This window comes from Agelaius phoeniceus, chromosome 3, assembly GCF_051311805.1.
Source record: "Agelaius phoeniceus isolate bAgePho1 chromosome 3, bAgePho1.hap1, whole genome shotgun sequence".
NCBI lineage: Eukaryota > Metazoa > Chordata > Aves > Passeriformes > Icteridae > Agelaius > Agelaius phoeniceus.
The window spans coordinates 26,262,638-26,281,590 of NC_135267.1; the positions used below are offsets into that span (position 1 = coordinate 26,262,638).

Genomic DNA, 18,953 nt, shown 5'->3' on the forward strand with positions numbered 1-18,953 from the left:
CAGGAGGGCAGCTGCCTTCCCTGGTAGCCTAAAGAAAACCCGCGGCTGATCACATGGGTTTGTTTTCCATGGAGGATGAGGTGAGGAATGCCGATGTATAAGGAGTAGACCAGGGATGAAGGCACCCGTAGGCAAGGAAAGGATTACCCTTGTCCGGATCTTTCCTCAGGAACCCAGACGAAAAGCCCTTAAAGCAACTGTCCCTCGCCTCAAGCCCGACTGGGGCGCACAACGGCCGCAGCCGAGCCCCGAGCGAGGCTCCGGGCAGCCCTCACGCCGGGCTGCCCTCACGCCGGGCAGCCCTCACTCCGCGCTGCCCTCACTCCGCGCTGCCCTCACTGCGGGCAGCCCCCACTCCGGGCTGCCCTCACTCCGCGCAGCCCGCACTGCGGGCAGCCCCCTCTCCGGGCTGCCCTCACTGCGGGCAGCCCTCACGGCGGGGTCGGCACAGGGCGGGGGCAGTGGGCAGGCGCCTCCCCGAGCGGCGCCCCCGCTCCTGACGGCGCTTCCGGCCGGGGGAGCCGGGATGTGCGTCCGGGTTGGGTCGGCCCCCGCGAGCGGTTTCCTCTCCCTTCCCTCCGTCTCCTCTTCCCTGCGCCCCTGCACCGCCGTGCCCTCGGAGGGAGCACCGCCCGCTCCGTGAGGGGTTGGTGAGAGGGGCCACGGGCGGGCGGGGATCGGAGCCGGGGCGCCTCGGGCCATGGGCGGGAGCGGGGCCGGTGCCGGAATGGCCGAGCCTGCACCCTCGGCGTGGCCCCTTGGGCAGGGCCGGGAGGTACCGGTGGGATGGATCCCTGAGCGGACACCCGTGGGTGGCTGCCTCCGTTCTCGCCCAAAATGGCCATCCGGCTTCCCGGTGCTAACGGGGCTTGCCGAGCTCCGGGTAGCCGGGCGTGTTCTGCTAATGCAGGCAGGAAACATCATCTGTCTGAGCGAGCCGAGCCAAGGGATCGGGTAGCCGCGCCCTGCCAGCACGGGTGTGAGTGTGGTGATGGGCAGAGCCTTTAAAACGGGAGTATTTTCCCCTCATTCGAAAGCAGCGTGATCTGATTCTTGGGAGGAAATTTGCAGCTGTAAAATGTTACTGTGATGATATCCCGGCACGGCAAAACGTGGGGGAAACTTAGCTTTTATCAGGTGGCAGTGGTAAAGTTGTAGCAAGTCCGAGGGCGGTCGAGAGAGACCTCAGAGCCTTGGAACAACTGGTTAAGGGAGCGGGAACAGAAGCAGTGTTCTCTTCTGGCCTTCCACTCAGAGGGAATGAAATAGGAAGAAAGAGCCTGGTGTTACAGGCAGAAATTTGATTTTTTGGTGGTGGGTCAGTCTACACAACAACCATACTGCTGCCAATAGATGGGGTACATCTGTTTGGAAGGAGGAAACTTTACAAGAGTTAGTAGGACTCACTGAAGTAATTTTAGACTAGATGTGAAAGGGAAAAGGGATAAAATCAGGCTTCCTAGAGATAAGTTTGGGAGAGGCATGCATTGGAGGGATGGAGGTCCAGAGAGTGGTGGTGAGTAGATTTAAATCTATCTGGCAGCTGGTTGCTTGTGGTGTTCCCCAGGGTTTGGTGTTTGTGCCGGTCCTGTTTAATAACTTTACCAATGATCTTGATGAAGTGATTGTGTTCACCTTCAGTCAGCTTGCAGGTGACACCAGGTTGGGTGGGAGTGTTGGTCTGCTGAAGGGCAGGAAGGCTCTGCAGAGGCATCTGGACAGGTTGGATTGATGGTCCAAGGCCAGTTGTGAGATGAAACGAGGCCAAGTGCCAGCTCCTACACTTGGGTCACAGCAACCCTATGCAAAGCTACTGGGGATAGAGTGGCTGGAATGGGGCCCAGTGGGAAAGGACCTGGGGGTGCTGGTCAGCAGCAGCTGAGCATAAGGCATTGTGTGCCCAGGTGGCCAATAAGGCCAGTGGCATCCTGGCCTGTATCAGCAATAGTGTGGCCAGCAGGAGCAGGGCAGGGGTTGTCCCCCTGTACTCAGCACTGATGAAGCCACACCTCAAAATCCTGTGTGCAGTTCTGGGCCCCTCACTGCAAGAAAGAAATTGAGGGGCTGGAGTGAGTCCAGGAAAGGGCAGTGAGGAGAAGAGTCTAGAACACAAGTCTAATGAAAAATGGGTGAGGGAGCTGGGGTCATTTAGCCTGGAGAAAAAGAAGTTCAGGGGAAATGTTATTGCTTTCTGCAGCTGCCCGAAAGGAGATTGTAGCAAGGTGGGGTTTGGTCTCATCTGCAAGTAACAAGTGACAGGACAAGAGGAAATGGCCTCAAGTTGTGCCAGGGGAGTTTTAGGATGGATATTAGAAAAAGTTCTTCACTGAAAGGATTATCAAGCATTGCAAAAGGCTGCTTGGGGCAGTGAGGCAACATCACCATCCCTGGAGGTACTTGTGGCACTTAGGGACATGGTTTAGCACTTGGCAGTGTTGGGTTAATGATTGGACTTGCTGATCTTTGAGGTCTTTTCCAACATTAACGATTCTGTGATTTTGTAGTTCAGTGCCTCCATTTCTTCCTCATTAAGAAAAAAAGCCACCAAAACATCAGTGAAATATCTTTGCATTAAGCCAAACAAATTATTCTCTATTTATAATTTTTATTAATTTTCAATTAGTAAGTGTCAAAGCAAAGCTAGTTAAATAACGTGCCTGAGGTCACTTAAGCAATCTGTGTCAAAGACAGACAGAAATTGTACTATCTATATGCACCCTAATCTGTGTGATCATCTTGCCTCTTGCTTTCTATTCACAGCATTTTTATGAACATAATAGCTATTTACTTTGTTGACAGAATCAGTAGTTTCCTGAATAAACCAGAGTCACCTGAGACGCAAAGATGTTGGAAGAAGATATGGAGGTGGCCATCAAGGTGGTAGTAGTAGGAAATGGAGCTGTTGGGAAGTCCAGTATGATTCAGCGATATTGCAAGGGGATTTTTACAAAAGACTACAAGAAAACTATTGGTGTAGATTTCCTGGAAAGACAGATCCAGTATGTATTAAACAGATGACATACTACTGATTTTTACCTCTCTCTCTCTTTCTTTTTTCTGTTGTAATCCTAAAATTTATGAAGGCTTGGAAAACAAAGCCTGCTGTTTCTGAAGCACACTAAAAGGAGTTGTTTTCTCTCTTGCACTGTGGGCTAAAGTTATATCCTTTATTCTCCATACAAAATTTAAAATTATAAATAAAATCTTGGAATATCTGGCATACCAGGCTCTTTGACAAGTTTGCTTTGTATTCTACCACCAGCTGATTATTTTAAATTTTTTTTTATGATTTCTTGTGAAGAAGTAAAACTGCTTATGATAAAAAAATTACACAAATTTATTAGTCAATGTAGAAAAAAATGACTGTGAAAAAATGAGTAAGTGTCTTTATGCAGTGTAAGCAGGTAATGCCCTATTATGTTTGGTAAAGTGGAAAATTGTATGATCATGAGAAGTAAGAAAATTCTATAAGTTCTGCAAGCTGATGAAAAAGGCAAAAGCACCATTCTTCAGGCATCTAAGTTTTGTTTTGATGTCTATTTTATTTTTCAGTGTAGAGGGAAATGTAGAGGAAGAAGAGGAAAGGAAGAGGAAAATATACAGATTGTCTGTAAAGAACATATAATGTAGTTGAGGGACTATTGCCATAGTATATTATGAAGGTGAATGAATATTAATAATAAGTTACATTATGTTTAAATCCAGTTAAATTTTATTTGGATTACTCCTATAGTATAGGAACAGTAGTATTTCCATGACATTTGCTTTGATTTGTTCCTGTTACTGTATTGATCACAAAACTGTCTTGTTTATTTCAGAGTTAATGGTGAAGATGTCAGGCTAATGTTATGGGACACTGCAGGTCAAGAGGAATTTGATGCAATAACTAAGGCCTACTATAGAGGTGAAAATACCATGTTTGTTGTTTGGTAGTTGGGGTTTTCTTGGTCTGCCTATCTCTAAAATATTTTCATATCTTTCTATTAAGAATTTTAGTTATTTCATGTGTGTGCAAAGCATGCTTAGTTCAGCTTTTTCAGTTCTTAAATATTTTTCTCTTTGTGCAAGTTCCTTGTCTTAATTATGTCCACTTTATGCAGTAGTGCCCTTTAGAAAACATTGAATGAAATGAGACAAATGTCTGCACAGAAACTGGACAGAGTGTAGACATTCAAACAATCAGATGCAAATGTGTAGTTTCCCTCTAAAAGTGTTTCCTTACTTCTGTGAGACACACATTTGTAAATATTCCAGAAACTGTGGATGAGGCACATAGTAATTAATCCAAGGGGGGGAAATCCACCAGTCATCCTAGAAAGACAGTTTACAGGGCCCAAGAGTTCTTTTGCTAGTACAGTGTGCCTCAAATACATTAAAGAGCAGTAACAAAAGTGTATTTACTTCATCAAATAAACTGTATTATTTGTGTAAAGGCAGCTTATCTATTTAACCACTTACAAATTGTGTACTTAAGCTTTCTTTGCTTATAATTTAACAATGGTTCTGTAAATATTTCTCTTTTCTTTTTTTTTTTTTAATGGGAGAGATACAAATGATTTGGCCAAGATTCCACTGTTCAGTTCTTGCAAATTAATTACCTGAGATGAGGAGAAAATACTACTATGGTATAAAATGATGTCATTTGGAGATAAAGCAATGATTATGCCAGGCTGTTTCAGGGTGTTACAGTCTTATGATCGTTTTATGTTTCATAATTAATTTGCTAATTGGTGGGGTTTTTTGGTGATGTTTCTTGTTGTTGCCTGTGATCAATGATTACTATTTCCTCAGAAAAAGGTCTTCTTTTATCATGTGGATATAAATAATTTACAGCTGACAAGTTGAGCATACAAATTTTGGATTTCTTTCACTGTCCTTTTCACTGTCCTGGCCTTTGCTCCTCTTGTGTGCTTTGCTCTCCCCAGTTGTTTCAAGCCAAAGACTTTTTCTCCTAATTAATGGGACTGATAGGTTAGAATATGGAGCATTGGGAAGAACTCAGGACTGCACCTACTGGCCTCACTAACCACAAGCAACCTGCTGGTTTAAAAACAAACTAAAAAATTTGCATGAATATCTTGAAATCATGGTTATGACTCAAGCCCAGCGTAGTGCTGTTAGATCTCTGCTTGGAGTTCTTCGTACAGAAGTTCTTTCAGCACAGTCAGCCTGTTCACATTGTACCAGCATGATGGGTATGCAATAAATAGTTCAAGGTGTCAGATACAGAGACTGCTCTACACTAGACTTTGACTCATGAAAGATGAGGGAAATCAGAAGAGCCTGGAGTGCAATTTTGGTCTAGCCTCAGCAATCACACTATTATAGAAGAAAAAGTCAAGCTTACTTTGGAAATGCCAGGCTTTTATTGTTAAGAAGGGGAGGGCACCTCTAAGTTAGGTCAGATAGATGCTGGCTGTTAATTTAAGGTTTGCTTCTCCCATAGGTCACTGTCCCACTATCATTGCACTGGGGCTTATGTACTCCCCTGGGACACTGTGTATTGTCAGTTCTTCAGTGCTCACCCAGGAATGCTTCAGAACCTGTCTGTTTCTTGTCCAGGGACCAAATTCATTCAGCCTTGCAGAGAAAGAGCATTGGAGCTGACAGTGGATTTGTTGTGTGTTTTCCTATGTGCAGGCAAGTGTGTGCAGCCAGTGCAGTTGCAAGCCCACAGTCACACAGTGCAAGGAGTACAGCAGCCTAAATTCAGAGCTGAAGGAAGCACTGTATATATTTAATCATTTCTTTTTTGTATTGTCCCATGCATCTTCTCAGCAGTTTCTATGTGATTGAAGTCAAATATTTCTCAAAGCAGTATTTGATCATGTACATGTATCGTGCATGTATCTTCTTCCTTCTACTACCACTGGTGTATCTTGAATATCCTTGCTAGGTTTTTGATGGAAGACAGACATCTTGCTCATTAGTGTGTTACTCAGTTGCTGATTAGTCAAATTGTCAGGATCCTCATTTTGTTGCAAAATAGTTCATTCTTCATAATCAAGCCTTCATAGGATTGCTTTCATTTGCATTTGTTAATTTGTCTGCAGCAAATATGATAATGGAAGGCCCTAGTACAGTTATTTTAGATACTGTTAAGGAGACATTAAATCCTGCTGAGTCTTTCAAAGACAGGCAGGATCCACAGAAGTTAAAACATCAGCAGTAAACAAGAATTTCTGGATGATGATACTGGATTTTGATCTCAGTGTGAGATTGAACAAGTCACCATCAGTTTTATAGGGAATATGTGCTTTCTGTTGTAGCTTGGATAGCTGAGGCAAAGTACTGAGTGAAATGAGTAGGGTCAGGTATAAAGCCTGTGAGAGTCCTCTCATGGCAAGGAATTTCCTTACACTTTCTATTACAAAGGCTTTGTACCTTTATGAAAGGAAAAAAATGTGTAGTCTATGCAGATAGGATAGTCTGCTGAAACCAATTCAGCTGACAAGCTCATGCTTTACTTGAATTAAGTAGCACTAGTCTCTAAATTCTTTTCTGAATTGCTCTAGGTATAAATATTATGTCAGTGATTCTGCAGCAGTTGAAGCATTTTAAAATATAGAGGAATTATCAATGCAGTAATTGCACACAATGTCATTTTCTTCAGTACTTTAAAGTAGCTTTTTGGAACAGCTTCTTACAAAGGAACTTTAATTTAAAATATTCATTGAGAACATCCTGAGCTGTTATGTTCCTGTTTGACACTATCCTGTGCCTTTGCTGCTGGTGCCTGTTGTTGTACATAATCTGTTGTAGGCAGAGGTGGTGTATGACTCCATTAGCACTGAATGACTGAGATAGTAATGTTACTGGCTCTTCAATACTGCCAGTGCCTGCATAAAAAAGGTGTTTATGTGGTTAAATTCTAGGATTTGTCTTTTTTTTTCCTTCTTAGAACTCTTAGATGGATGTTGTAATTTCTTAAATTGTTTATGTTTTCAGTAAAACTACTGAGTATTTAGCAGATTTTTTGAAGATGAAAAGAATTTGCATATTAAAATCTCTGCCCTGCGGTGTCTTCTGTTGCACTCTGTTGCCATACTAACTTCTGCACCATACTGAAGCACACTTCAGAAAGATCACAGTTGATACTGTTTTGCATTGAACCTGAGAAGAAAAACTACTTTTGTCGTCTCTTCTTAAATAAGCATCTTACAGATGCTTATTTGGATTAGTTAAGTCTGATATTTATGATCCAGTGATTGAAAACTTTTGCACATGTTTTGAAATACACAATAACACGAGTGTATAGAATTTATCTTTGTTGATGACACTTTGTTTTACTGTTGTTTGTTGTAATAATCTTGAAGGTCCTCAAAAATATTTGTTTGATTCTTTATTAAAGCCTGTCATATAAGTTCCTTTTGAAATGAATATGGGCAAGCTGAGGTATATTTACTGTCCTTGGCCACTGCATTCTACCTGTACTATATGTAAACTGAATAAAGTCTGATGTAGTATGCTACCTTCTCTTTACCTACCACATGCCAGGGCTTTTCCCTCTAAATTTACTGTTGTGGTAGCATTCAGAAGGAATGGGTGGAAGGAGAAAGATGAAGTGAAGCTGTCTTAGCTTGGAAACTTGACAAAGGATTTCTTGGTCTTGAAACTGAGCAAAGTGATGTTTACAGATGGCGGGAGTATTTTAATAAATGCTCTCATCTCCATTATGCTACTATGTGAGATAATAGGCAAATGCAAACTAACCTGCTTTGAAAAGAATAATGTATTTTACACCTTTGTCACAGGAATTGCATCAGAATAATTGCATATGTTAGAGTACAGTGTGGACAGCAGGGAAAACAGTCTTACAACACAAATAATAGGGGACATTATGGAAGGCTGCATTGCTGCTTTTTTACTGGTAGAGCTTCAGTTGAAGTTCTTAGGGCAGTTCTTATTGTTTTGTATAAAACCATACCAGAAGAGTCTTAATATGCATGTGGAAGAATGTTAAAGAGCATAGGAAATCTTTGTGGAAATAGACTCTGAACTTGGCTTTTAAAAAGCTAAATAAAAGCAAACCTAGTAAGATAACTTGTGTGCTTTGTGCCAGAGAAATAGAAAGATAAACAGAGTACAGGAATCAGGGATACTTTGTGAAACTCAGAGATAAAATTCATACTGATGAAAAATTTTTCATGCTATATGACATTAATGGGAGATGTTCACCACAAGATTATGCTAGAGTCTCAAAAACACTGGCTATCTATTCCTTTCATACTCTGTTAATAACTAGCACATTGAAGGCATATAAGTAATGAAGTGTGCAAAGAAAAGCAGTTTCTGAGGAATAACAAAGGGCTACTGGACAGTTAAAAGACCAAACACTAATAGTTCAGCTGTGGAGGTACCTTCTCAGTATCCATGAAGTTTAACTGTTGTTTATTTACAAAACCCTAACAAAGGTTTTTGTATAATTTATCGTAGTGCTCTGATAGAATTATAAGACTATCTGATAGTATTAATTAGAAGCACACTTCTTTTCCCCAAAAAGCTACTAACAATTTATTTGAAATAATCACAACTTCATCTGAAAACTTTTTAAAGTTTTCTGCTTTTCAGAATCCAGATTACCATACCACAAAGAATAATGTGAAATGTGCTTTACAGATGCTGCATACAGGAAAAAATCTGCCTCCTGGCCTCCATTAATCTGTTTGTAAAACAATAATAAATTAACTTCCCCTTCCCTTTTTCCAGCCTTTCCAGACCTCCTTCTGTTCCTTTCCCCTGCATACATCCCATATGCTGCAATTAGCTTTAAAGGTAACAGACCCATAGTCATCAAAAAGATGGCTGTAATGATCAAAATAATATGGCAATTAATTTTCATTTAGGGAATCTATGACCAGTGGTTTGACACAAACTGGTAGTAAAAGTGCATGTTTGTGGGAAAAACTTTAAAAATCCCTCATATTTTAAATACATTACAATTTTTTCTATTGTTTATTGGCTAATTTGTGTGTATTTGTATTTGTAATTTATTTGTATATTTCTAGGAGCCCAGGCTTGTGTTCTTGTGTTTTCTACAACTGACAGAGAGTCCTTCAAAGCAATCCCTACCTGGAAGCAAAAAGTTGTGACTGAAGTTGGAGACATTCCCACAGTTCTTGTGCAGAATAAGATTGATCTTCTTGATGACTCTTGCATAAAGAAGTAGGAGTTCTCTTGTGCTACTTTTAAAGATCAATAGGTGTCTCCTGTACTCACAAGTTTTAAAAAAAGAAGTCTGTGAGAGTTTCTGGTGAAGCATTGGAGAATCTGTGTTGTCCCACCTGTGTCCTGCATCTAGACATGCCCTAGAAGCACACGGGGTGGGTGTTACTGCATGAGTGTAGATAGTCACACTTGGGCAGATGTGCTGCAAAGCTAGGAGCTTTCTGTTTATTTCATGCTGCATCCTGAACCCAAAAGTAATAGAGGAAAGACATGAAAAGTTTGGTTCGGGCATAATATGATCCCCACCCTTTTTTTCCCCCTAAAAATCTAAAACTATAGATTTTCCTCCTGTTAAAAACTGTGCTGTGCACCACTGAAGGCACATTGTCTGTTTGGCTAGTGAATGCTTGCTAATATTCTTTGCTTTCTTTAATTTGGTTTTTATTATTCATTTTTATCAAAACATTGTGACTCTATAGAAATATGTATGTGGTAATATTCTCAAACTGCATGGTGCTGAATCTTCCTTGCTGTATTTTTCTTTACAGATTTTATTGTCAATTCATTCTGCCCTTGTGTGTGTGACCAGTTTCATTCTTGTCCTAAAATCAGCTTAACAAATGTGTTTATTTATCACAGCATTTCATGTAGAAAATACTGCATGATCAAGTTGATCATTCTCCACTTCTTCAATTTCTATCATCTTTCTGAGAGATTTAAAGTATTTCTTCTTTTTTTGTTGTTTCCTGCACTGGCTTTCTTTGTTGTCTGTTTGCTATCATTGATGGCATAAATCAGCTTCTACTTCTTCTGCAAAGAATTCTGAGGATTTTTCAAAGGAAAAGCAAAATTGCATTTGAACTCCTCCTTTATTCATGGTATGTCACTTAGGTTTGGTTCTCAGAATACTCTGCCTCAGTAACATAATCTTTCTGATGATTTGATTTTCCTTAGGGAAGTATTCATAAGTTTCTTAAACTTTAACATAAGTTCTTTTTCACTTCACAGAAAAAAGTAATTCTTGATTTCATCTGTGCACTCATCTGATTGCATAGCATACTGCTTCATTAAGATATGCTTAAGGATTAATTTTTGTTGTTGTTTAGAGTTTGCAGTGATAGTGCTGTTAATTACAGCCTCCTTCCTTTTGGTTTCACCAACACGCTTCTTTGAACCCTTGGGAAGTTTTATATAATGAAGTCGATAAATACTGGAAAGAATTCCTTTGAGTCATAAAGACACTGCATGTAAAATACCTTCTTTTTATAGTGGAGACACTGTAAAGAAATTAAGGATTAGGTATTTTTTGACTGTCTTGAATTTCTCGAACCACTTTGCCATGTTTAACTTAAAGCAAAGCATTTTGTTTATAAGAATAAATGCTGACAAATGAACCAAATAAGGGCTTACAAAGCCATCTTGTGTTGTGCAGTGAGGAGGCGGAAGCGCTGGCAAAGAAGCTGAAGGTGCGGTTCTACCGAGCGTCGGTGAAGGAAGACCTGAACGTGAGCGAAGGTAGGCGGTGCCGGAGGGTGTGGGTGAAGGCAGACCTGAACGTGAGCGAAGGTAGGCGGTGCCGGGGGGATGTAGGTGAAGGCAGACCTGAACGTGAGCGAAGGTAGGCGGTGCCGGGGGGGTGTGGGTGAAGGAAGGAACGTGAGCGAAGGTAGGCGGTCCGGGGGGTGTGGGTGAAGGCAGACCTGAACGTGAACGAAGGTAGGCGGTGCCGGGGGATGTAGGTGAAGGCAGACCTGAACGTGAACGAAGGTAGGCGGTGCCGCGGGGGCCGTGTCCCGTCCTGCCGCTGCTACACGGCCCGAGCATCCCCCCGGCTGGATGGAGCCAGCTGGCACTTACACATCTTTGCATGATGGTGGCAGCCCTCTTTATATTCCATAGCAGCACGCCTTGAACACAGCTAAAATTACCTGTGTTCATGGGTTAGGGCCATTTCTTTGTGCACGTGTTTCTCTTCCGCAAACACAGCTGTGAGGTTCACAAGTGCCAGTGTGTTACGGCTCCTCAGTCCTAATGACTGTCAGTAAGCAGGAGCTTTTAAAACAAATACACATAGTAGAAGCTCAATTATTGCAACATAAAAACTGTTGAAGAGATTATTTTGTAATTGTTAATAGTTAATAAGTAATTGATAGAAACAATTATTTTATATTTTCATCCTGTTTAGATAAAGTACATTAAAAGATTGCATCTCTTGCAGTGTTTTGTCTTCTGGTGATATTTGATTAGTTCCTAAGTACCACTTTTAACGTACTTAATTTCATAAGAGTAGTGTTAAAATTTTGAGTCTGTGTCTTTCGTGGACTGTGTTTGAATAATCATGTACTAGACTGCCTAATGATATATTCTTGTTTAGTTAGCCAAGATTATTAGTAAACTCCCTGTTTCTTCTGTATTAACATCATTCACAATGGGAAAAATCTGCAAGAGAAAAATGTAAAAGTCTTTTGTATCATCTTTAAATGAATTTCATTACAAATGTAAATAATCATAACACATATAGGTTCTGAAAATTCTCCTTAAGTTGTATATTTTTTCAGATACCTAGGTCAACTTTATATACGCCAATAGAAATGAGAGTAGCATCAATTAATTAGGAAAACCTTGTTGCCAAGTTTTATTAATAGACTTACTTTACGTGACTACTGTTTTTCTAATGCTTCTTGCAAAATATATATATATTAAATCCTACATGAATTGTATATTGAATACATGTATTGTATACAATTGTAATCAATTGTATATTGAATACATGACTGTAACAAGTTCCAAGTTGCATTAATTGAAACATTTGGCAATATGTGTGTGCCATCTTTTTTTTCATATAAGAGCATTGAGATATTTCTGTGCAGGACTTCAGTACCTCAATCTGTAAGAGCTGGGCTGACACTGGAGTGACCTGGATTCTGCCCAGGCACACAGGCTTGCCCAGAATCACTCACCAGCTTGTGCTAAACCTGGGATGTGAAATGCACTTTTGTCACCATACAGAATTTTGATATAATGGCATGATGATTATTATTATTTTTAAGCATTCTGTATATATATATACCTTTTTTCTTTTTTAACCTTCCAGTTTTTAAATATTTGGCTGATAAATATCTTCAAAAGCTCAAGCAACAAACAGCAGAAGATTCAGAAGTAGTACATACAAGCAGTAACAAGATTGGTATGTATACTATAATAAAAAATCCCTAGAAACAATATTTTGTGCCATCAAAGCTTATGGTCTCATCTGTTTCCTTATGGAATTAATACAAAGTGAATCAGAGTCTATTACCTCCCTGTCTTAGGATATCATCTCTTTCTGTAAAATAACTTTGTGACTCTTTAAAATTACAAGATGGCCAAACTGATGCACTAAAGTTTCTAGCTAATGCTTGGCAAGTGCCCTTTTACTAAATTCATTTAAACAAGATTGTGCAAGGATTTGAGAAGGATGCTTGTTGGGTTTTTTTAATGTAATCAGCATTACATAGCATTGCTCATCTCGGTGTGGACTTAAAAGACTCATGGGGAAAGAATCTGGCATGTAATCAGAAGGTGTTTGTAAGTTGCCTTCTGTAAGAAAACACTAAAACACAGAACTTCTGTAGTTCTTCTTTAAAGCTTTTCTGAGTCAGGTAATTTATTTTCCTTAAAGCACTCCCTTTTTATTCCAGCCTTTTACTTACCTTTATATCAACAAAATTTCTGAATTTTAAATCGCCATCTCTGTCTTCTATTATGTTACTCAGCTAACCACAACTTTGTGCAGTTAGTAACATACACATACACAGATGAGTACATATGCTGCCCTTCAATTACACAGGTGCATACCAGCTTTAAATACTGCCTGGCTAGTAATTGCAACTGCCTCTACTTCCAGTTTAGCTGCAGAATTTACTCAAAATAGATTTAAAAGCTAGTGCATGCATTTGAGGTGCTCTGCTATGCCTCAGCAGGTACTGCATCTAAAGTGTTCATGTATTATGCTGCAAGCAGTAAACAAATGCAAATACTTCTCTTGTCTGAATTCTGTAGGTGTTTTTAATACAGCTGGTGGAAGTCACCCCAACCAGAATTCTAGCACTCTTAATGGTGGAGATGTCATCAACCTTAAACCCAACAAACAGAGGACCAAGAAAAACAGAAGTCCTTTTAGCAACTGCAGTATACCTTAGATCACTTTTGGAGGAAATTAAGCAGCTCAGAGAATTGGATGAAGTTGTGCAATTGACTACAGAATAAAGCCAGCTGTAGAGGTATTTTTACCGGTGCTTTAGCAAATCTTGTGCCTCCTAGACAAAGGGTGGATTTTGATGAACTTGCTTGTGCCGTGGGTTTGTTGTGTGGCGTGAGACACCTGGTGGTGACACACAGAACCGTGGCTGCCTCGTGCACTTTGTACAGATTAGGTGAGCTTTTCCTTTCTCAAGGAATTACTTACAGAGCTATGAACTAGGTATTGCTGAATTGCAAAGCACATTTAATTTAAGGATAATACTTACACGTATAGGTACAGACTGTAACTCTATGGCCCAAGGTAATGTAGCAACCTTGAAACTAAATTTCAAAGAAAATATTAGAATTGGTTAGTCAGGACACTTAACAAGATAAATGAAGAGCAAAAAAACACTACTTCATTTTATGCCTGACCATATTAATATTCTGCCAGGATTCTGGCAGTTCTGTGGGTGCAAGATCCTTGCATTATATATATGTGTGCTAAGGTATATATGTAAACATTTGGGATGAATATCTAGGCTTGGTTCCAATGTGTACGTTACTTGGAGATCAGCTAATGATCATCAAATAGCATCTTCTAATTGTCCTTTAAAAATGTTGCATTTCAAATGAGGCTTTCCATGCTGCCACTGTGTATGTTTAACTTGCTATACTGTGGGCCTAAAAGCTTAGATTTAAAAATGTGTGGTGCCAAAAATGCTCCTTTTTACCTAATGCTATGCTACAGATGTTTTGTAAGTTTGTTTTTCTCGGTCTTAACAGGTTGAACAAATAACACTAATAGCTATTCAGAAGGAACATATAATCATATTCTTGTTCAAATTTGATTGTTGTATCCTGTGTCATCTTATGAAAAAGGAATTTTCAAAGTGGTGTTCCAAAGTATTTATCTTATTTGAAATTTTTTCATAGATACCATAAACTAAGTTACAGGGATCCAAAAAATTGCAGCTGATTATGTTAGGGAGACATTCTTGAATGTTGTCTTAGATTTAAAGTTAAGGAAATCTAATTCTGCAACATGAGAGACATGGCAAAAAATTTTCAAAGTGCTTCAGTAATTTTACTGAACTGATGTAGATGTTTAGGAGCCCAAATCTAACTTCAAGGTTATTTGGGCTAAGGCTCCTAAATCACTAAGGTGCTTTTAAAGTTGCTAAGCAAGATACCTTTTATTTAGCAAAAATGAACACTTTATAATCCTCTTCAAGAGTATGCATGCCTTTTAAAAACTATCCATTTTGTTTACATGTTTTTGTATGGTATGATATAATTTTAACTTTCTAAGATTTCTACAAGTCTGCCAGTGACAAATGCAAAATCTGCTGCTTAAAAAAATTAGAGTTTTAATAATTTTGTAAATGGTGTATGAGAATGAAAATTGGTTGAGTGATCCTATATATTTTTGAAGGAAGGACTTTTCACTATGTGAATTCATGTAGGAAGCTTGACTGACTTCGTTTCTAAGTCAATGAGTATGAAAACTGAAATGTATTCTTATTCCCACTGTCTGCAGGGAGAGAAGTGAGTGGCAAGTTATGCACAAACACTAAAGATCTCTGAACTCTGTATTTTATGTTTACTGTATTAGGCTTTCTACCGAGTACCACAGTTTCTTTGAGAAGCTGTTAGAGATCTGTTGCTGGCGAGAAGGAGGGCACTCCATCCCTTTTGCTATTGCAACAAAATTGTGTTTTCTTCACTGTAATGTTTCATTTCCTGTGTTTTCTCTTGGATAAAGGCCTCTATTTTTTAACAAGTGCATTTAATCACTGTATGTACAAATGGAGTCAAGTCCTATCTGTCTTAGCAGTTTAAGAAGTAAGGTACTTGGGATAAGATGATTAAACATCATGGGGCCACCTCACAGCTTAGGGGAGAGTGTATGCATGAAGAATTTTGACAACTGTTTTTAATATGGAAACTTTTACATTTCACTGTCTGTCTACAAGTTTCATGGGGTTTTATTAATTTTTCATGAAAAACAAACAAAACCACAAAGTGTTTGAAACATCTTTTTTTGCCTTGTTTGACTTTCTACAGCGTACTGACAAGTAAGTCTTTATTATGTATAATGACAATTTGTACTATTTTATGTTATACTGTAACACACTGTACAATTACTTTAGGTTGTTTGTATTTACAGTATGTCACTATAAACTACTGCTTTTAACAACTCAGCCGTTGTTTCATAGGTGGAGACTTGACAGACTTGATAAATTTAAGGTATGTTGAAATGTAGTGCATATTCTTTCATGTAGGAATAGTTACTTGCAGCATTGGGTAACAGTGAGTTTTCATTTTACTCCCACCCTAAATCTGAAGTGGATCTTTCTTTGTTGAGACCTTGCAGTGCTTGTTCTCTAACATCACTGTGATGGAAACTGCTCAAATTAACATCTTTTTGGGAAGTGCCCTGCATGTATGCTGCTTCAAAATTTTGATTCTTTATTCTACTGGGGTTAGTGTGTAGGTGTAAACCAGATGACTTGCATATTGCAGGAACCCCTTAGGTATTCACATCACTCTTCAGTGGCACTAACTTTTGCCTTTTGGAAGAGACATCCCTAAATGTTTTAGTACTTGTGTTGTCCCTCATGAATAATTTTTGTTATAAACATTACTTCATTCTCCACTCAAAGCGTACTCATTAAAATATCATATGTTTTAGTTAGCAAAACCTACAGGTGCAGGGCTGGTAATAAAAATGCTCTTCTCTTTGCATCCCTGGGACTGCATGGTGGGTGAGGAGGTGCCTCTGTTACATCCATGATACCCTGGAGTAAGAGCAAGAGATTCTCATGCCACAAGACACAAATTTCATTGCACTCCTGTAGATTCTTTTTATATCTCTTCAATAGCTCATTGGCTGTATTATCTGGATCTTGCCACAATTCTTTGCCCTTGGCTGATAAAGCTACCACTAGCAGGAAACTTCAATGATTGTTAATGCCTTAGTGAAATAGGGATTCACTAAAGATTATGACACTACAGCTTTGTCACTTCTGTGTTGTATCCATTCAGTGAATGGGTGTTCTCCCAGTACGTGGGGCATCATTAGATGCAAAGCAGTAATGCTAGGGATGTATTTCCAACTGGAAATAGCAAATCTCAAAGTTGTATGACTGATCACACTAATTTTTGTGCTTGTGGTTAATTTTGTGTGTGTGGTTAATTTAAAAAAGACTTTAAATATTCCTCTTAAGACAATTTTGAAGCTTCCTTATTTTCAGTGTTTCTTAAGGCAACACTTTTGTAGTCAAAATGCCTGAATTACCACACTGTCAGTCTGATTTCCTGTTTAATTTTTATGCTTCAGTAAAATATAACTTTTTACTTTCTTCATTATTGAGCTGAAGCACATCCGACATGAACTTTTCCTTCGCAGCATTTCTATAGAGGTGGAATAATCTAAAGAGCATTGAGCGGCTGAACATGCAGCACTCTGGGGGGTTGTGTGGGGTTCATGCACAAGACTCAGCAAGCCCTTGAAGCTGTTCATGCACCCTTCAGGCTGAGAGCTGCAGGTGTTAACAGGGCAAATGATCTGCCCTTCTCTGGGAGTTCATCATTCAGCAAGCCAACACACATGCTGCTCCATTCCAGGGACACTACCTGAGCCCCTGCTGCTTTTCTAAGTGTAGTCATAGATCTTCAGTTGAAGTTCCAGTACCTGAACACTAACTGTACCAAAATTAGAGTGCAAGGATGGTCCAGCAGGCTTGAATTCATCAAAATGACTGTGCCATCTTTTTGAAGGAAGCAAAAGCTGTGCAGATCTTTTTTCTAATGCACAAATAGTATTGAGAGAAGAAAGTAATTCTCTGTTAAATATGGCATCCAAGCAGATAATCAAAATTATTACAGCAATGCTTAGATTTAAGATGAAAGGTGCCTATAATGGAATAAGAGAAACCTGCTAATGTTCTATGTCAAAGTGTTCTATAGGAGTCATCTCAAAGCCAGGTGAGTCCTAGTACTGAACTGGGCTCATTCTCAAGTTTCTAGTGGAAGGGTAATACTGATAAATAGTTTGTCAGTTCTTCCAAACTCACTAAAGTTGGTAAGAAAAATTAAAAATTACTGTGGACCAGAAGAAACACCACTCTCATTGTGAGGATTGAGATGCATTGTTACTAATGGCTTAAATGTAACTGGCTAAAAGAGGAAATGTACATAACTGGTTTTATCACCATCATGATCTCAAGTAAATGTAACAGATTTGTAGAAAAAAAAGTCAACATATCATAAATCCTCAATCAGAAGAATCAGTGTTTAAAACTGAGTATCTTGTGTATGCTGTTCTGTAAAATCCCTACAAATTAATTCTGCTGTTCTCTTGTAAGTGACACTAGTTGCATTATGCGACTTAAAACGTTTGTTTGCTTATTGTTGTGTCTGATATAAGTCACTACTTTTGTGGTTATGTTAAATTGTCAGTACATTAAATTTCAAAAATTGCTGTAACTACAAGCTGTGCAACCTCAATCTGATTGAGAAACGTGTGCTTGATTCTTGGGAGTGTGTTGCCAAAGGCAGCACATGAGAGCACTGGCAGGAACAAGTGTGGATGCCCCAGACAAATAGAAATGGTGTTTCTTAGCTCTTGCCTCTGATTTCTTTACCATATGGTTGAAATACAAAATAGGGATTCTCTTCTGCTCTTTCTGGTCATTTTGCTTTTTATGATTGGTCTGGCCAATACAGTGACAAGGTTTAAGTTCAAGATTGTAGACATTGGAAGTGGCATTAAAGCATTATTAATACATCAAAGATGCCTGGTACATTTTCTGAAAATAAGCAGGTAAATAATCCCTAGTGATTGTTGGTTGAGGGTTTTGCATTGTTTTGGTATTTCTTTTTTTAGTAAAACACAAATCAGCATTTGTGTCTGCCTCTTTACCCATATATCTGAAGAATATCAGAAGTAACGTACTCCTACTTCTCTTGCATGCAGTTTTGAACACAGAAAATCAATGTGTTTGCTTAACACCCTGACAAGGATTAACTGGCAGTGTTTTAGGCTCATTACAGAGGCATTGGACTAGATTACCTTCATCAGTCCCTTCTAACCCACCTTTTCTGCAATTCTGTGATTCCAACAAAGTGCTATAAAAAAAAAAAATTCTTCTAGGTATCAGTACAATGAAGAGGATCCAAGAACGAAAACAAAATATTTTTGCCTGAATAACCTTATAATGACCTTAAAAACCCAAATATTGGAGGAATATTCTAAGCAACAAGAAGCTGTCTTCAACTTAAGTGTTGCACAGCACAAGTTCTGAAAACAACCCAGGCCATGTATTACTGTAAAGGATTTTAATACTGTTGAACAGCTTGAAGATTTTTTTCAAGTGGAATTACAGAATTAATGTCACCAACTCTTAGAAGCTTTGCACAATCTCAAAGCTGAAACTTGGACTGCATTTGAAGCACCCACCTGAAGTGCCATTTCTGCAAATTAAATGCAGTGACAGTGACCTCATAGCAGCTGAGGTTTCCAAGAAGGACAGCTCTTGAGTTTTCCTGCAGAGTCCTTG

General features: G+C 39.3%; 1 protein-coding gene across 2 annotated transcripts; it reads left to right on the forward strand.

The window, feature by feature from the left end:
• The first annotated feature begins 490 nt into the window (after window positions 1-490).
• Window positions 491-18,186, forward strand: RAB23 (RAB23, member RAS oncogene family). Of its 2 annotated transcripts, none has more exons than XM_054630477.2 (7): window positions 491-646; window positions 2,800-2,999; window positions 3,819-3,904; window positions 9,009-9,165; window positions 10,601-10,683; window positions 12,263-12,355; window positions 13,210-18,186. In XM_054630477.2, the coding sequence occupies exons 2-7, from the start codon at window positions 2,845-2,847 to the stop codon at window positions 13,347-13,349; spliced, it is 714 nt and encodes a 237-aa protein (XP_054486452.1). In that variant the 5' UTR covers window positions 491-646; window positions 2,800-2,844; the 3' UTR covers window positions 13,350-18,186. The 2 variants fall into 2 exon arrangements, with proteins under 2 accessions (XP_054486452.1, XP_077031039.1); XM_077174924.1 differs by having other exon boundaries at window positions 497-650.
• The last annotated feature ends 767 nt before the right edge of the window (window positions 18,187-18,953 follow it).

What these genes read in the sequence shown, in the direction of transcription:
- RAB23 (XM_054630477.2), top strand. Translation starts at nt 2,845, where the DNA reads ATGTTGGAAGAAGATATGGAGGTGGCCATCAAGGTGGTAGTAGTAGGA. An exon ending in TTCCTGGAAAGACAGATCCA is followed by an intron (nt 3,000 to 3,818) that starts GTATGTATTAAA and finishes TGTTTATTTCAG; the next exon opens with AGTTAATGGTGAAGATGTCA. An exon ending in AGACCTGAACGTGAGCGAAG is followed by an intron (nt 10,684 to 12,262) that starts GTAGGCGGTGCC and finishes TTAACCTTCCAG; the next exon opens with TTTTTAAATATTTGGCTGAT.